General features: G+C 40.2%; 1 protein-coding gene across 1 annotated transcript in view; it reads right to left on the bottom strand.

Annotated features, from left to right (window-relative positions):
* CAPRIN1 (cell cycle associated protein 1) overlaps positions 1–14,756 on the bottom strand; it is a 47,411-nt gene that overhangs the window by 31,950 nt on the left and 705 nt on the right. The window contains exon 2 of the mRNA XM_003781222.3: positions 14,399–14,614. Within this exon, the coding sequence (XP_003781270.1) occupies positions 14,399–14,614 (216 nt within the window). The remainder of the gene's footprint in view (positions 1–14,398; positions 14,615–14,756) is intronic.

Raw genomic sequence — 14,756 nt, 5'->3', positions numbered from 1 at the left:
GGTGACAAAGTGAGACTGTCTCAAAAAAAAAAAAAGAAAAAAGGAAGAAAAGAAAGAAAATAACTTTAAAAAAATAAAATAAAATAAAAAACTAATCAAGATTTGCTTTTTTTGTATGACTTAGGCTATTATTTTTGTTGTTGCTGTAGTCTGGCCAGGGCGGGGCTCCAACCTGCCACCCTTCGCACATGGGGCCAGGGCCTCACTCCCTGAGCCACAGGTACCACCCGACTTAGACTGATTATATTATATATTATAATCAGAATTCCTCTATTTAAAAACATGTAGATAACAGAAAATATGCAAATAGAAGGGCCTAAAATTCAGTTCTAACAACACATAGTTAATTGGTACTAGCAAAAGAGAAAATGCTATTAACTTATATTTGGCATTTATTACATTTCCTTTCCTTCTACAATATCATACGTTTTTCAAAGAAAGTGTTGCTAAATCCAGAAAGGAATACACAAAAGTGTACTATATTTCCCTTGTGAGTTAAGAGTTTATATACCTAATGAAAACATATGTCAAATCAAATTCCTAATATGCTGTGAATATATGAAAATAAATATGGAATGATAAACCAAAAAAGGTAAGAATGATACCTAAGTGGTAGATTTATGGGTAGAACTGTTCTCCTTTTGCTTTGTTTTGTACACTTAAATATTCTGCAATTAATATATACTATAAAGACAATTAGAATTCCATACTATATAAGAAAAGGCTAAGAGTGCTCTATGTTTAGGGAAAAACATTACAAAAATAAAAAATGCTAAGATTAACAGATTTCAGGGCATTATCAGAAGTCCTGGACATGTACCTATACTACCCTAAAACAGTAAGAAAGCTACCCTATAGTAGAAAAGCTCCAATTTTCTACACAAGAGCAAATTCAGTATTCATCCAACCCAAGAGCTATGGCAGATTACATTTTCCAAAGATAGCTATGTATCTGCAGTCTCACATACTGCTCTACAATGTGACCTTGGCACCCCTCAATTAGGAAATGGTCCAATTCTTCTGCCATTGTATCTGAGTTTCAACCAATAAATTATAGTGAAAGTGATGCTGAATGACTTTCAAGACAGAGTCATAAAAGCAGTGTAACTGCTTTAGTTATTTGCTGATAACTAAAAACACTTGTGTTTGGAACCCTGAGCAAGAAGACCAATAACCCTGAAGTTGCATACTATGGGGAAACCAAGCCATAAAGAGAGGTCTCATATAAGAAGCTATGGTCAGGTGGCCACCTGTGGCTCAGTGAGGAGGGTGCTGGTCCCATATACAGAGGGTGGCAGGTTTGAACCCAGCCCTGGCCAAACTGCAACAAAAAATAGTCAGGCATTGTGCGGGTTTCCTGTAGTCCCGGCTACTCAGGAGACTGAGGCAAGAGAATCGCCTAAGCCCAAGAGCCGGAGGTTACTGCGAGGTGTGACGCCACAGCACTCTACTAAGGGTGACAAAGTAAAAATGTGTCTCTTTAAAAAAAAAAAAAAAAAAAAAAGCTCTGGTCAGCAATCCTAGTGTTAGCCCAGGCACCATACAGGTGAGTGAACAAATCTTTGTCTTCCTAACTAAGGCTCAGGAGTCATGGAACAGAGACATCAACCTTGTTGTTTCCTTTCTAAATCCCTGACAGGCAAAATGCATGAGCAAAATAAAATGTTGGTGTGAAACCCTTAACTTCTGGATTAATCTGTCACACAGCCAATAACTGAAAATAAAAAAGAAAAAGGTTAAAAGAGAAATGAAAAGAAAGAGAAAGCGTCTATGTGAAATAGCTCCATACTCCACATTTTAAGGGAATATTCTGTCAAGAGAAAGCATGCAAAAAATATCTCTGTGCAGACAAAATAAAAATCTATACACTTGATTAAAGCTCCTATTCCTATCTACTTTGATTTTATATTATTGTTAACATGTCTGTAATTTTTCAATCCATAATGTGATTAAGACTGCTACAAATACCAAAAGACATGAGTTTACTGTGTGGAACAAGTGTATATGTCATAAATGAACAATAATCTCAAGAATATTTAACAGGCCATGTTCAAAAAGCAGACCATGGGCGGCTCCTGTGGCTCAAAAGGGTAGGGCACCAGCCCCATACACCAGAGGTGGCAGGTTCAAACCCAGCCCCAACCAAAAAAAAAAAAAAAAAAAAAAAACACAAAAAGCAGACCACAGTCCCTTGGCCACAGATTCCTTATACCTAGTGAGCTGAATTGCCCAATCAAAAAATATAGTAAATCATATATAAGGAAACTATAGGTCTTCCCAGAAATAGTTTTTCTTTTTTTTTTCTCTCGGTAGAGTGCTGTGACATCATAGCTCACAGCAACCTCAAACTCCTGGGCTTAAGTGATTCTATTGCCTCAGCCTCCCAAGTAGCTAGGACTACAGGTGCCCACCACAATGCCCAGCTATTTTTAGAGAGGAGGTCTCACTCTGGCTCACGCTGGTCTTGAACCTGTGAGCTCAGGCATTCCACGGTCTCCACCTCCCAAGTGCTGGGATTACAGGCGTGAGCTACCACACCTGGCCCCAATATGTTTCTAACCACAATTTTAAAAAGTTTTATTATAGCATTACACACATTCTTCTATGGCTGTCAACACTTTCTACACTACTGTTATAAATATCTTATCCCCCAAACTAACCCAAGCTTCAGGAAATAGGATCCTGAATCTGGTCAAAGTTCCTAAGAAATGGCACTCTTCTGAGGAAATACCAAAACTTGCTAATAAAACTGCAGAATGACAATAAAAAACTTATATACATTATAGGGAACTAGTTTTTTCTTTATCTGTACAATACAGGATCTACAGGCTTCTAAGGCACCTAGGACTTTATCACCACAGAATCTGAGCTGGAAGGGATTTCTGTTCACCATTATAGTATATAACGAGATTTTTGCAGAAACCCTATGTTGGTCTAGGAAAGCGATTCTCAAACTGTAGTCCCCAAACCAACACGTTAGCATAAGCTGGGAACATGTCTGAAATGCAAATTATCAGGTACCACCCCAGACCAAGTGAATCAGAAACTCCCACAAAGGGACCCAGTAATTTGTTTTATCAAGCCCTCTGGGTGATTCTGATACATGCCTAAGTCTCAGAAACAATTATCTAGGTCAAATACATTGCAATTTCACTTAGTAACTACTGCGTTAAGAAAAGATCCATTTATGATTTGAACCCTTAAGGCTGTGTTTTTCCACCATTTTTACCTCAAGACACACTTGAACCTATAGTGGCACACTTAAAACTACATTGATCAAAGAAAACAGAGTAAAGGCTCGGCGCCTGTGGTTCAAGCGGCTAAGGCGTCAGCCACATACACCTAAGGTGGTGGGTTCGAATCCCCAGCCCGGGCCCGCCAAACAACAATGATGGCTGCAACCAAAAAATGGCCAGGCGTTGTGGCGGGCACCTGTGGTCCCAGCTACTTGGGAGGCTGAGGCAGGAGACTCGCTTGAGCCCAGGAGTTGGAGGTGGCTGTGAGCGTGATGACATGGCACTCCACCCAGGGGGATAGCTTGAGGCTCTGTCTCAAAAAAAAACAAAAAAAAGAAAACAGTAAAAAGAAAAAAAGAATATACTTACTGTGCTTTGAACTTCTTTTAAAAATAATTTAATGAATGACCTTTAAAAATGTTCATGACACATCTAAGATCCCCTCAAGGCACATCACAGCAGTTGAAAAACACTGCCTATAACAAGTTACCACCTTCCATTAACAAAAGTAACTACTTACACTTTTGTTGAACACTTCATGGGAGCTAAAGGCCCAAAAGTTGAGTATTTTATGATTAAACTCACTGGTGAATGGCAAAATTTGAACTACAAAGAGAAAGCCTCTTGGAGACAATCTTTTGGTCTAATTTTCTACTTTTCAAAATGAAAGTAGCTTGCTCCATCCTGCAATCTTAACTCATTCCTAAGTGGCCTTCGGTGATAAAGAAAAGGATATGGTAACTGCACTTCTCCAAACACTACAATTTGCCTAATCTTCCAAAGAGCAGACTACACAGAGACCAACGTCACCTGTTCAAATGGCTGACACTAAGCTTAAAAAAGTGTCTATATGGGGCTAAAATCTACAGTATGAACCAAGTCAATAAATAAGGACTTGCTTGTTGCACTGACAGATCCAACAATAACACCAACAAAAAAAAGGGGGGGCAAAGATGGGAGTAAAGGCTCGGCACCTGTGGCTCAAGTGGCTAAGGCGCCAGCCACATACAAATAAGGGGGCGGGTTCAAATCCAGCCCGGGCCCACGAAACAACAATGATGGCTGCCAAAAATAGCCAGGTGCTGTGGTAGGCGCCTGTGGTCCCAGCTACTTGGGAGGATGAGGCAGGAGACTAGCTAGATCCCAGGAGTTGGAGGTTGCTGTGAGCTGTGATGCTGTGGCACTCTACCCAGGGGGACAGCTTGAGGCTCTGTCTCAAAAAAAAAAAAAAAAAAGATGGGAGTAAAAAAGGGCTTCAGGCAAACATTCCCGTTCTTCCCTAAGCTAGAATATGGCCACCTAACATTTAGTAATGGTAAAAACAGATTGGTCAACTACTCATTTCAAACATATGAAATAAGTATTAACCTTTTTCCTAAAGAATGGAGCCTTTTTTCTATTAGAAAAAGATTATCTTCATCAGAAAGCCTACTACATTATAATACTGCCTTCTCAGATTCTATCTTAAATTTAAGGTTCCTTACATTGAGCATCGTGAATGTATTAAAAATCTATTTCTACTACCACACTTGAGCAAAGATTTAAGAAATCAGGCCATTTCCTAGATTACCTGAAGTCTTTGGAGGGGAATCAGGGATGGAGTCACCAAGCAGACAATCTGCAAGTGGTACCGGAAAATAATTATCCCAACAAGTGCTACCCAGGCCCACTCCAACTCCTGTTTCTTCATTGCTTTTAGTTGTTGATCACATTCACTAAGTGACAAGCATTCAAATTTAAACCTTCAGGTAGCTAACCCTATCAGGGAGGCACTATTATCAATCAGGTTATCACTCGAGCATAGATGGAAAGACAAAAGGCAGTTAAATAACTTGCCTAAGGCTATAAATACCAGAAAATCATTTGCACTTCAACATCCTACTCCATTTAGAAAATGTCACTAGATTCTGTTTTCTTCCTTTCTTTTTTCTGATCAGGGTATGATCATATTGCTGAACTGCAGTACATCTAGATTTTTCCATTCTTCCCCCAAGAGTTTTTTCATTACCACCCAAGTTGATTTATTGAAATATTTTTTGTTTCCTTTTAATGTAGTACAGTGGTGTCAGAAGATGGATATAGAGGACAAATACTCTCCAGAACTTTGCTTCTTTAATGTTATACTCAACAAAGTACATTCATTAATTTTAAAAATTTCAACTGCAGGCTTGGCACCCATATAGTTCAGTACCTAGGGTGCCCGCCACATACAACAAAAAACTAGCTGGGCATTGTGGTGGGCACCTGTAGTCCCAGCTATTTGGGAAGCTGGGGCAAGAGAATCCCTTAAGCACAGGAGTTTGAGGTTGCTGTGAGCTGTGACACTATAGCACTCTACCGAGGGCGACATAATGAGACACTGTCTCCAAAAAAAAAAAAGTATAAACATTTTAATTGCACAATTAAAAAAAAATGACAATGGAGATATAGAGATGAGTGACTCCAAAAACCCTCCAAATTCTTCAACTACAGACAATTATAGTTAAAAAGAAACAATAGGAGACATCTGAAAAAACTAACTTGTCCATCCAGGAAACTATGTAACTTTGGTTCTCAAACAAGATCTCTAAATGGACAGAATTCTTAAAAATGAAGCCTAAAATAATAAAAGAGCACCTAGCTATACTTTATGTATCCAAGCCAAATAAATCACTTCTAGAGTACTTCGAGAGGGACAAAAGTACTTTGGAGGGACAAAAAGATTTCTTTTCTTCTCAACTCTCCATAATCTTTAGTGGCTTTTCAAGATAGTATTTCAAGTACCCAATTCCTACGTTCTCTGCTCTTCACCCACAGCATCATCAGTCTGACTTTGCCCACACAGTTGGTAGATAGCTGACTCTGCTTCCTGTTCACCCTTCAATTCAATTGTGAATCAATACCTAGCAAAATTCACAGGAGACAAAGGAAATAAGCAAAAGTTTTCTCAATTTTTTTTCCTTTGGTAGAGATAGAAGAATCTCAATATGTTGCTCAAGTGGACTTGAACTCCTGGCATCAACCCGTCCTCTCACCTCAGCCTCCCATACTGCTGGGATTCCAAGCCTGAGCCACCACATCCAGCCAACCTCAATTTTTAAGAGGAGGGTAAAAAGAATATACTACAATACCTAGGTTAGTAACAACTACCCTTCAAATATTGCCAGCATGTTCATGTACCAGAAGTCTGTTCTATTTCCAGAAAACAAAAAAGTATTAAACAGTGATGCTGTGGGTATAAATTCTAACATCAAGAACCTAAGAGTTGGCTTGGCGCCTGTGGCTCAAGCGGCTAAGGCGCCAGCCACATAAACCTATGGTGGCGGGTTCGAATCCCCAGCCCTGGCCCACCAAACAACAATGATGACTGCAACCAAAAAATGGCCAGGCGTTGTGGCGGGCGCCTCTAGTCTCAGCTACTTGGGAGGCTGAGGCAGGAGACTCGCTTGAGCCCAGGAGTTGGAGGTTGCTGTGAGCTGTGATGCCATAGCACTCTACCCAGGGGGATAGCTTGAGGCTCCGTCTCAAAAAAAAAAAAAAAAAAAGAACCTAAGAGTTGTTCAACAATGCAAAAGACTTTTACTGAAAAACAATCCTTCTACTAGGCCCCAGAAGACTGGTTAAAGCAAAAGCTGAATGACATCTGTCCAGAATGCTGCACTTCTGATCACTAAGAATAGTATAAGGACATTAAATGAAATGTTATCTAAGATTCCTCTGTAAAATAATTTCAAGCAGGTAAGCATCCAGAAGTTTGACAAGACTTTTAGACAACTAAAAAAAAAAAAAGATAATCCTATAAAAACCTTTATTTCTTGTTCACAGCTATAATTATGCAGGTAAATCTGAATGAAATAAAGCAACTGACCAAAATGAAGAGATCTGGCATTCCTTACTATAAATTATATTCTTAAAAAGTATAAAGCTTGCATATTTGAAAATAAATGATCATAAATAATCTTAAGGATTATCTTTTGAATTATTAGTTACTTTAACCAAACCACTCATTATGATGAGTCTGTAAAACTCAATGATTTATATATTCCTTGGAAGTTCTATATAAAAAGATGTAAACTATAATTCAAATTGTAGGCTAAAAGGGTTTTAGTGTTAATGATTAAAGTGTATTTCCATTATTTCTATTTCAGATAACAATACTGAGGAGAATGCAATGAATGAAAAAGAAAAAAAAATTTTTTTTTTGAGACAAAGCCTTAAGCTGTTACCCCCTGGGTAGAGTGCCATGCTCACAGCAACCTCCAACTCCTGGGCTTAAGTGACTCTCTTACCTCAGCCTCCCAAGTAACTGGGACTACAGGCGCCTGCCACAAAGCCTAGCTATTTTTTTGGTTGTATTTGTCATTGTTGTTTGGCAGGCGTGGGCTGGATTCGAACCTGCCAACTCTGGTGTATGTGGCTGGCAACTTAGCAGCTTGAGCTACAGGCACCAAGCTGGAATGCAATGAAATTTCTAATAAATTTTCAACGGTCCTAGTATCAATAATTGTTAGCCAGACCTGGAAGCTCGAGTCTGTAATCCTAGCACTTTAGGGCCCAAGGTGGGAGGACTGTTTGAGGTCAGGAGCTCGAGACCAGCCTAAGCATGAGCAAGACCCCATCTCTACAAAAAAACAGAAAAATTAGCAAGGAGTGTTGGCATAGGCCTGTAGGCCCAGCTGCTTCGGAAAATGAAGTAGGAGGGTACTAGAGCCCAGGAGTTTGAGGTTGCAGTGAGTTATAACGACACCACTATATTCTAGCCCAGAATGAGACCCTGCCGCAAAGGAAAAAAAAAACAAGAACTGTCCATGTCCTCCTTCCTAAGACTATTCACATATCTTGCTTACACTACCCAGATATTAAAAATTCCATTTCAATTAAAAAACACTGCAAGTAAACAGCTCTATACAAAAAGCATTTTTCCCTTTTGTGGATTAATGCATTTTAAGAGTTTTGCTGACGAAGCTACAAATAATCTCTATGTAATGATTTAGTAAAACTAGCAAATACAGTTAAGTAGAACCTCCATAACTGACCACATCTCTACACTGACCACCTCCTTACGGTGACCTAATTTCATAGACTGGACATGTACCACATGTACATATCAGTACACTAGGCCTAGTAGTTCCTTGCGTTGACCACCTCTATATGTTGACCAGTTGGTTACAGTCCCTTGGATAGTCAACTTACAGAGGTTCTACTATACTCATTTTAGCATGTATCATGTTTACAGAGGCACAGTGGAGTGATGTTATTAACAGACTTTTTTGCCCCCAACAAACTTACCCCCAATTTAGAAAAACATATATAAAGAACACACAGGATGCCAAGCACGGTGGCTCACTTCTATAATCCTAGCATTCTGGGAGGCTGAGGTGGGTAGATCCTTTGAAAGACCAGCCTGAGCAAGAGTGAGACCCCGTATCTACTAAAAATAGAAAAACTAGCTGGGTGTGTGGCAGGCGCCTATAGTCCCAGCTACTTGGGAGGCTGAGGTAAGAAGACTGCTTGAGCCCAAGAGTTTAAGGTTGCTGTGAGCTATGACAACACAACAGAACTCTACCCAGGGCAACAGAGTAAGACTGTCTCCAAAAAAAAAAAAAAAGAGGCAATATAAAAATGTCAAGGAAGTATACAGACAATAGAAAACAGAGGAAGCTAAAAGGAAGCAAACTAGCTGAGCATGGGCAAGAAGCAAACCTTCCTCTTTCCTCAGGAAGTATGAATTCTGAACTTTGCCCAGTATAATATTTTTCATCCATGTTTTTATACACATATTATATCCAACAAAAGCACTGGATATAGCTAGTGTCTAAGAAATGAGCTAAAACCAAGCAACTTAGTTTCAACTTTGGCTGAATTTCTCTTCTACTCCTCTCATTCTTCTGCATTCTATACATATTATGCACTTTCCCCAGAAAAAGGAACAAATTACTTAAAAACACCCAGAAGTTTGGAATACAAGAATTTAGATGACAAGGTTGTCACCTTTCCTACTTCTCTTAACTGGTAAAGCTTTTCCCAAAATTTTTCTGGTCTATAACATACCAAGCATGAGTTGAGACTGGCAAATGTGTATTTGGCTCTTACCTAAGCATAAAGGAAAACTTCAGAGCTTAAACTTTAGATGCTCATTTCATTACAATAATACAGATGTCCCAATGATACCTGATACACTAAGACTTTACTTTAACCACTATTCTCAGGACCCCATTACCAGTACAACCTACAAACACAATGTTTAACAATGAGACATTAACAAGATCGAAAATAAAGACATGGAAAGCATTTTTCTTTTGTAGTCAGGTTTTTAAAACAGAAAAACTATAATTAAAATTAAAAATTGGTTCTACATGATAATTAAACATGAAAAATTACACTTCATGTTACAGAACATTACAAATTCTAATTACCCCCCAAAAACACTACAAGAGACCTTGGAAATCACCCATTCCAAATTGATCCATTTTACATGAGTATCTCAATTTCTTCTTCTGTAAAATGAATTGGACTAAATTCTAAGGTAGCTTTCAGCTCTAAAAAAAAAACTTAGATCCTGTAATAGCACAGTAATAATAAGTGCATGACAAAGGTGCTTTAAGTTTAACCTTTTGCACATAATAGTATTGATTTTTTTAAAAAATGAAATAGTAAATGGCCAGACATGGAGACTCATGCCTATAATCCAACACTCTGGGAGGCCAAGGCAGGTAGGAATGCTTGATCAAGCTCACAGGTTCCAGACCAGCCTGAGCCAAGAGCCAGACGCTGTCAAAAGAAACAGCTGGGCATTGTGGCGGACGCCTGTACTCCCAGCTACTTGGGAGACTGAGACAGAAGAATCACTTGAGCCCAAGAGTTTGAGGCTGCTCTGAGCTCTATGACGCCATGACACACTACCAAGGGGGACAAAGTAAAACACAAAATGTATTCTCGGTCAAATATTTGCCACATGGGCAGTATTCCCGAGTAAAATAATTTGGCCAGGTTAAAACATTCTGTTCTCATTGTAATATTTAGCTTCTAATGTGACCTCAGAAAAAGGTACCCACATTATCTATCACATGGGGGAATTTACAACTTTACCTTTTTAAATACTTCCCTGTGTTACACACATGCATGCCTCCCAAGTAGGCAGTGGAAGACAAATTAAGCACTATAGCTTTTGTTCTGTGACAAGGTGAATGCAAAACAAACCAATCTTGTCCTCTGCATTGCAGAGGAATACTACAACCAGTGGAGAAGCTAACACTTCAGAAATCTTAAATGACAAGAAAAGCTTCAGATATTAGCCTCAAACCTAAATTCTGCACCAAAGCTACACTGAAAATTCTTAGCACAATGCAAAGATCTAGAAAGGTTGTCCTCACAGTGATAGCATCCTTTTTTAAGAATATTAACCACAAAGATATAAAATACATAAAGTCCAGAGAACACTATAAAAAACATCTTTGGGTAACAGTTTTGGTCACCTGACACAATGCTGTCAGACTATTTTGCTTTTTAAGCAAGTGAACACTGGTTAATCTTTCACCTATCGAAGTTGCTAAAGTCTAAATCTGCTATACTTACAAGAAGTATAACAATTTTAAATATTATTCCACATCAAAACTGATTACATCTTATACAAAATGAGCTCTCTTTACAGTTAAAATTAAGACTTGGTTTTGAAGTATCATCTGCCTAGCCCAGGGCCCAGTTCTGCACCAATGAACTTTAGAAAACTAGGCAGTTGACTCACTCCATATACTTGTACTTTAATCAGTTAAAAGATTTGTAAATGGAGTTTTACACTTGATTCTCTTTATCATAGCTGTATTTTTCTTTGCTGAACACTCATGTAGTCTTTATAAGCCCAAATTTCAAAAACCACCACACCATTTAGTTGCATTACATAATAAGATCTTATTTCACCAATGTGAAGCATGCATTCTCATTGAAAAGATGCTTAGTTTTCCTTTAATGGCTCTAATTACTAGAATATGAACGCATAACTTTTTTAAAACAAAGCACAACAAAATTATTTGAGTCCTCCATCTTAATGTTAAGTTATACTACATACCTACAGTAATTTTAGTCAAGATATTTCATTTTAGAAATCATGGGAAAAACATTTTGGTCCAAAAGACGCCAATAAGAACAGATCAAGATGGAAATAAAACTGCTAAGACACAAGTTGTTAAAGGAATGAAGTAAAAAGACATCCCAGCTCAGCACCGGCAGCACAGTGGTTACAGCACCAGCCACATACACGGAGGCTGGTGGGTTCGAACCTGGCCCAGAGCAGCTAAACAATGACAAATGCACAAAAAATAGTCAGGCATTGAGCTAGAGCGAGACCCCATCTCCAAAATTAGCAGGGCGTTGTGGCAGGTGCCTGTAGTCCCAGCCACTTGGGAGGCTGAGGCAAGAGAATCGCTTAAGCCCAGTAGTCTGAGGTTGCTGTGAGCTGTGACTCCACAGCACTCTACCCAGGGTAACATAGTGAAACTCTGTCTCAAAAAATAAATAAATAAATAAATAAAAAGAAAAAGAAATCCAGTTGTAAATAGATCTTACTTAACCCCATAAGAGTTTCTACAACGGAATTCAAAACTGATTTGTAAAATAAAATCCTTTTTAGGTGCATTAGTAATGCTCACTCGTACTGAAAAATCAATCAGTTAAATCCTCTCATAACAGTAAATCATCCAGATATAGAAAGAATTTAAACTAAAAACCAGATGTGCTTAAATTAGGGAAAAATCTAAATGTTTGGAGTTTTTCAAAAAGTAAAAATATATAATTTTAATAGCAATTAAGCCACAACAGCAGTACTGCCAATACTATTTAACAAGGAGGCAGCTCAGTCTATGGCTTATCAGAAAGCCTCAATTAACTGTAACTTGACCTTTCTGGTGCTATCTAGAACCCAAAACACTAAGCAGAGAAATGATACAAAATAACATTTGTTTCTTTGCTTAGTTTGTTGAATCTCTATCATTACAAGGCAATCTTTCAGTTCTTTACTAGCCCAGTCAATAAACCTCTGAAATAAAAACTGTATTACTCTTTCTCTATAACTCTGGGGTAGGAGATGCCTACGTATAGCAATGCATACAGATGCATACCCATGAATGACCTACCATAGTGTAAGACTTCATGGGGGTTTATAAACTAGATTTCTAGTTTTTTCAGATATACTTGAACACCAGAATCTAACAGTCATCTCACAACTAAGCTGGCTGCTAATCAGCATCTGATTTTACTCCTTTAAGAATTATTGTTCAGTCATTAACATAATTACATCATTAACATTTCTGTTCTGATACCTCTCCTAGAAGAACAACACGGAGATTTCCTAGAAATTCTAAAAATCAAAACATTCATGCATTAATCAGATTGACAAGATTGTTTTGTGCATTAAGAGGATTTGAAAAGATACCCAAGTTAGTCTCAACTTCAAATAGGGCTGCAAAAACTAAATCACATGGCGGACTCAGATGATGGTCTTGAGGATGCTTACTCTATTCTATATTTGAATGTGTCTACACTTAAAACACTCCTGCTACTTTGCTGATAGACATAAATCTATTGTGCCAATTATACTAAAACACAGTTGTTCATCAAAATAAAATAAGAGTAGCAAAAAAGCTAATTTCAAAAAAGCAAAACTTACTATCAGAGTTCCTGAAATTTAAGTAAAAATCCTAACCTTCAATACTGAAAGACATGGGACAGAGAAGTAACAAATCCAAATGTTTCCTTTAAAAGTCCCCCAAAATGTAAAATAAATCGATAAATAAGCAAATAACATCACCAATTTTCTTAAACATATTTCCCACAGCCCAGACTTTAGCCAAATAATTACTATCTCGGCACCCTAAGTAACTGTTAACATGACTGGCTAATCTTAAAATGATTTCCTCAAAAATCCAAGATATAATATGTTGAAGTTATCAAAACAAAGTTGTATTTTACTTTTTAAAGTAAAGGGCAAGTTAACATAAAAGTCACAGATGTAAATATCCCGTTTTTTGTACTACTAATCTGTTTCTTCTTTCCACCTCTAATCTTAAGTTTGAATTTTTCACTCTTCCGAGACCTTTCCTTTACACGAAGCCCCTCTAAACAAGGTTGATACACCGTCCTAGACTCAAAACAAAAAACAAAAGGCCGCCTTGAAGATACACTTCACAGGGTGACCTAGAATGGCTAAATATTGAATCCAAAAAAACTGTGGGTGTGGCTCGATTTTTGGTGGGGGGGCCGAGGGAGGCCGGTCGGGCGGCTGCCTGGTCTCTGCCCTCCCCCTCCGCTTTCGCTTTGTGCTCACAATGCAGCTCCTGTACAACGCTTCCCTCTCCCCGCAGCCGCCGCCATATTAGACGCTCTCTCCATGTGCCCAGGGACCCAGCGATCCACAAGTCCATCCCGGACCCAGCCCCCAACGGGTCTCCATCACTGGAGGCTCCCTGCCCCTCACAGTCCCCTATGGGGGTCAAGCCGCCGCGGAAAACTGCTGCTCAGTGGAGCTGAGCAGGAGGCTGGGGGTGGGGGACAGCTAGACAATTGAAACAAAGAGGGGAACGTAGGGAAGCCCATCAGCTAGGGGCGGGGGATAGCAAATCCAAGACCCGTTTATGATGGGCCTGGAGGAAAAGCAATTCTAGTTTACGATTCTAAATACACTTCTCTCCCAAGGCGGAAGAGAGGACACTCAACAGGCCTCGAGCACACGGTAACGGAGCGGACAAACCTATGGCCATGGGACACAGGCCGCCCCAACTCCACGAGGCAGTCGGTTGAGCCCGGAGCCCCCCACCCCGGCCCTCTTTATTTCTTCTCCGCTGGTCCTCGTCAAATAAATCGGGCCTCAGGGACAGAACACCACCATAAAGTCCTGGTGATGGCCCCCTATCTTTACAATTTCCCATTCCCAAAGGCCTAAAAGCCAGACCCGCAGCAGGATGAGAGGCCCGGGGGACAGAGGCGCGTCCAGGTCAGATGACAAGTGCCTCCTCCAGGAGTCCATTTTCCGGGCACCAAACGCCCGTTTCCCTTGGGGACTGGGGGTAGGAACAAGGGGAACAAGGCCTAGGAAAGCTCCAGGCATGGAAAGAGGGGGCTACAGCGATCAGGACGGAGGGAACGCTGAGCTGGCCACAGCAAACCCTCCCTTCCCCGGCAACTCCTGGCACCTTTTTCTTTTCCAGGTTCCTAAGTTTCTTGTCGATCACCCCGAGAATCTGCTTCATGGCCTCGGTCTGGACAGCGCCAGTGCCGGTTGCGGGGTGCTGAGAAGCTGGCGCAGCTGCCCCGGCTCCCGCCGCCGCCTCACTCCCGGAGGAACCCGACGGCGGTGGAGGTCCGGACGACTTGCTGCTGCTTCCGCTGTGGCTGGTGGCCGAGGGCATCTTTAGACCGTAAAGGGAGAGAAGAAAAAGCGGGAGGAAGGACAAGAGCAGCGAGTCAGGAGACGGACGGGGCGAGACGCGGGACAAAACGCGCAGCGGGCGGGAGCCTGCGCGAACGTGTGGGGGAGGGGGCCGGCGCGCG

Source organism: Otolemur garnettii, unplaced genomic scaffold, assembly GCF_000181295.1.
Source record: "Otolemur garnettii isolate 467f Iridium unplaced genomic scaffold, OtoGar3 scaffold00001, whole genome shotgun sequence".
Classification (NCBI taxonomy): Eukaryota; Metazoa; Chordata; class Mammalia; order Primates; family Galagidae; genus Otolemur; species Otolemur garnettii.
Note: the sequence above shows the minus strand (reverse complement) of the source record. Positions and strands in the feature narration are given on the sequence as shown.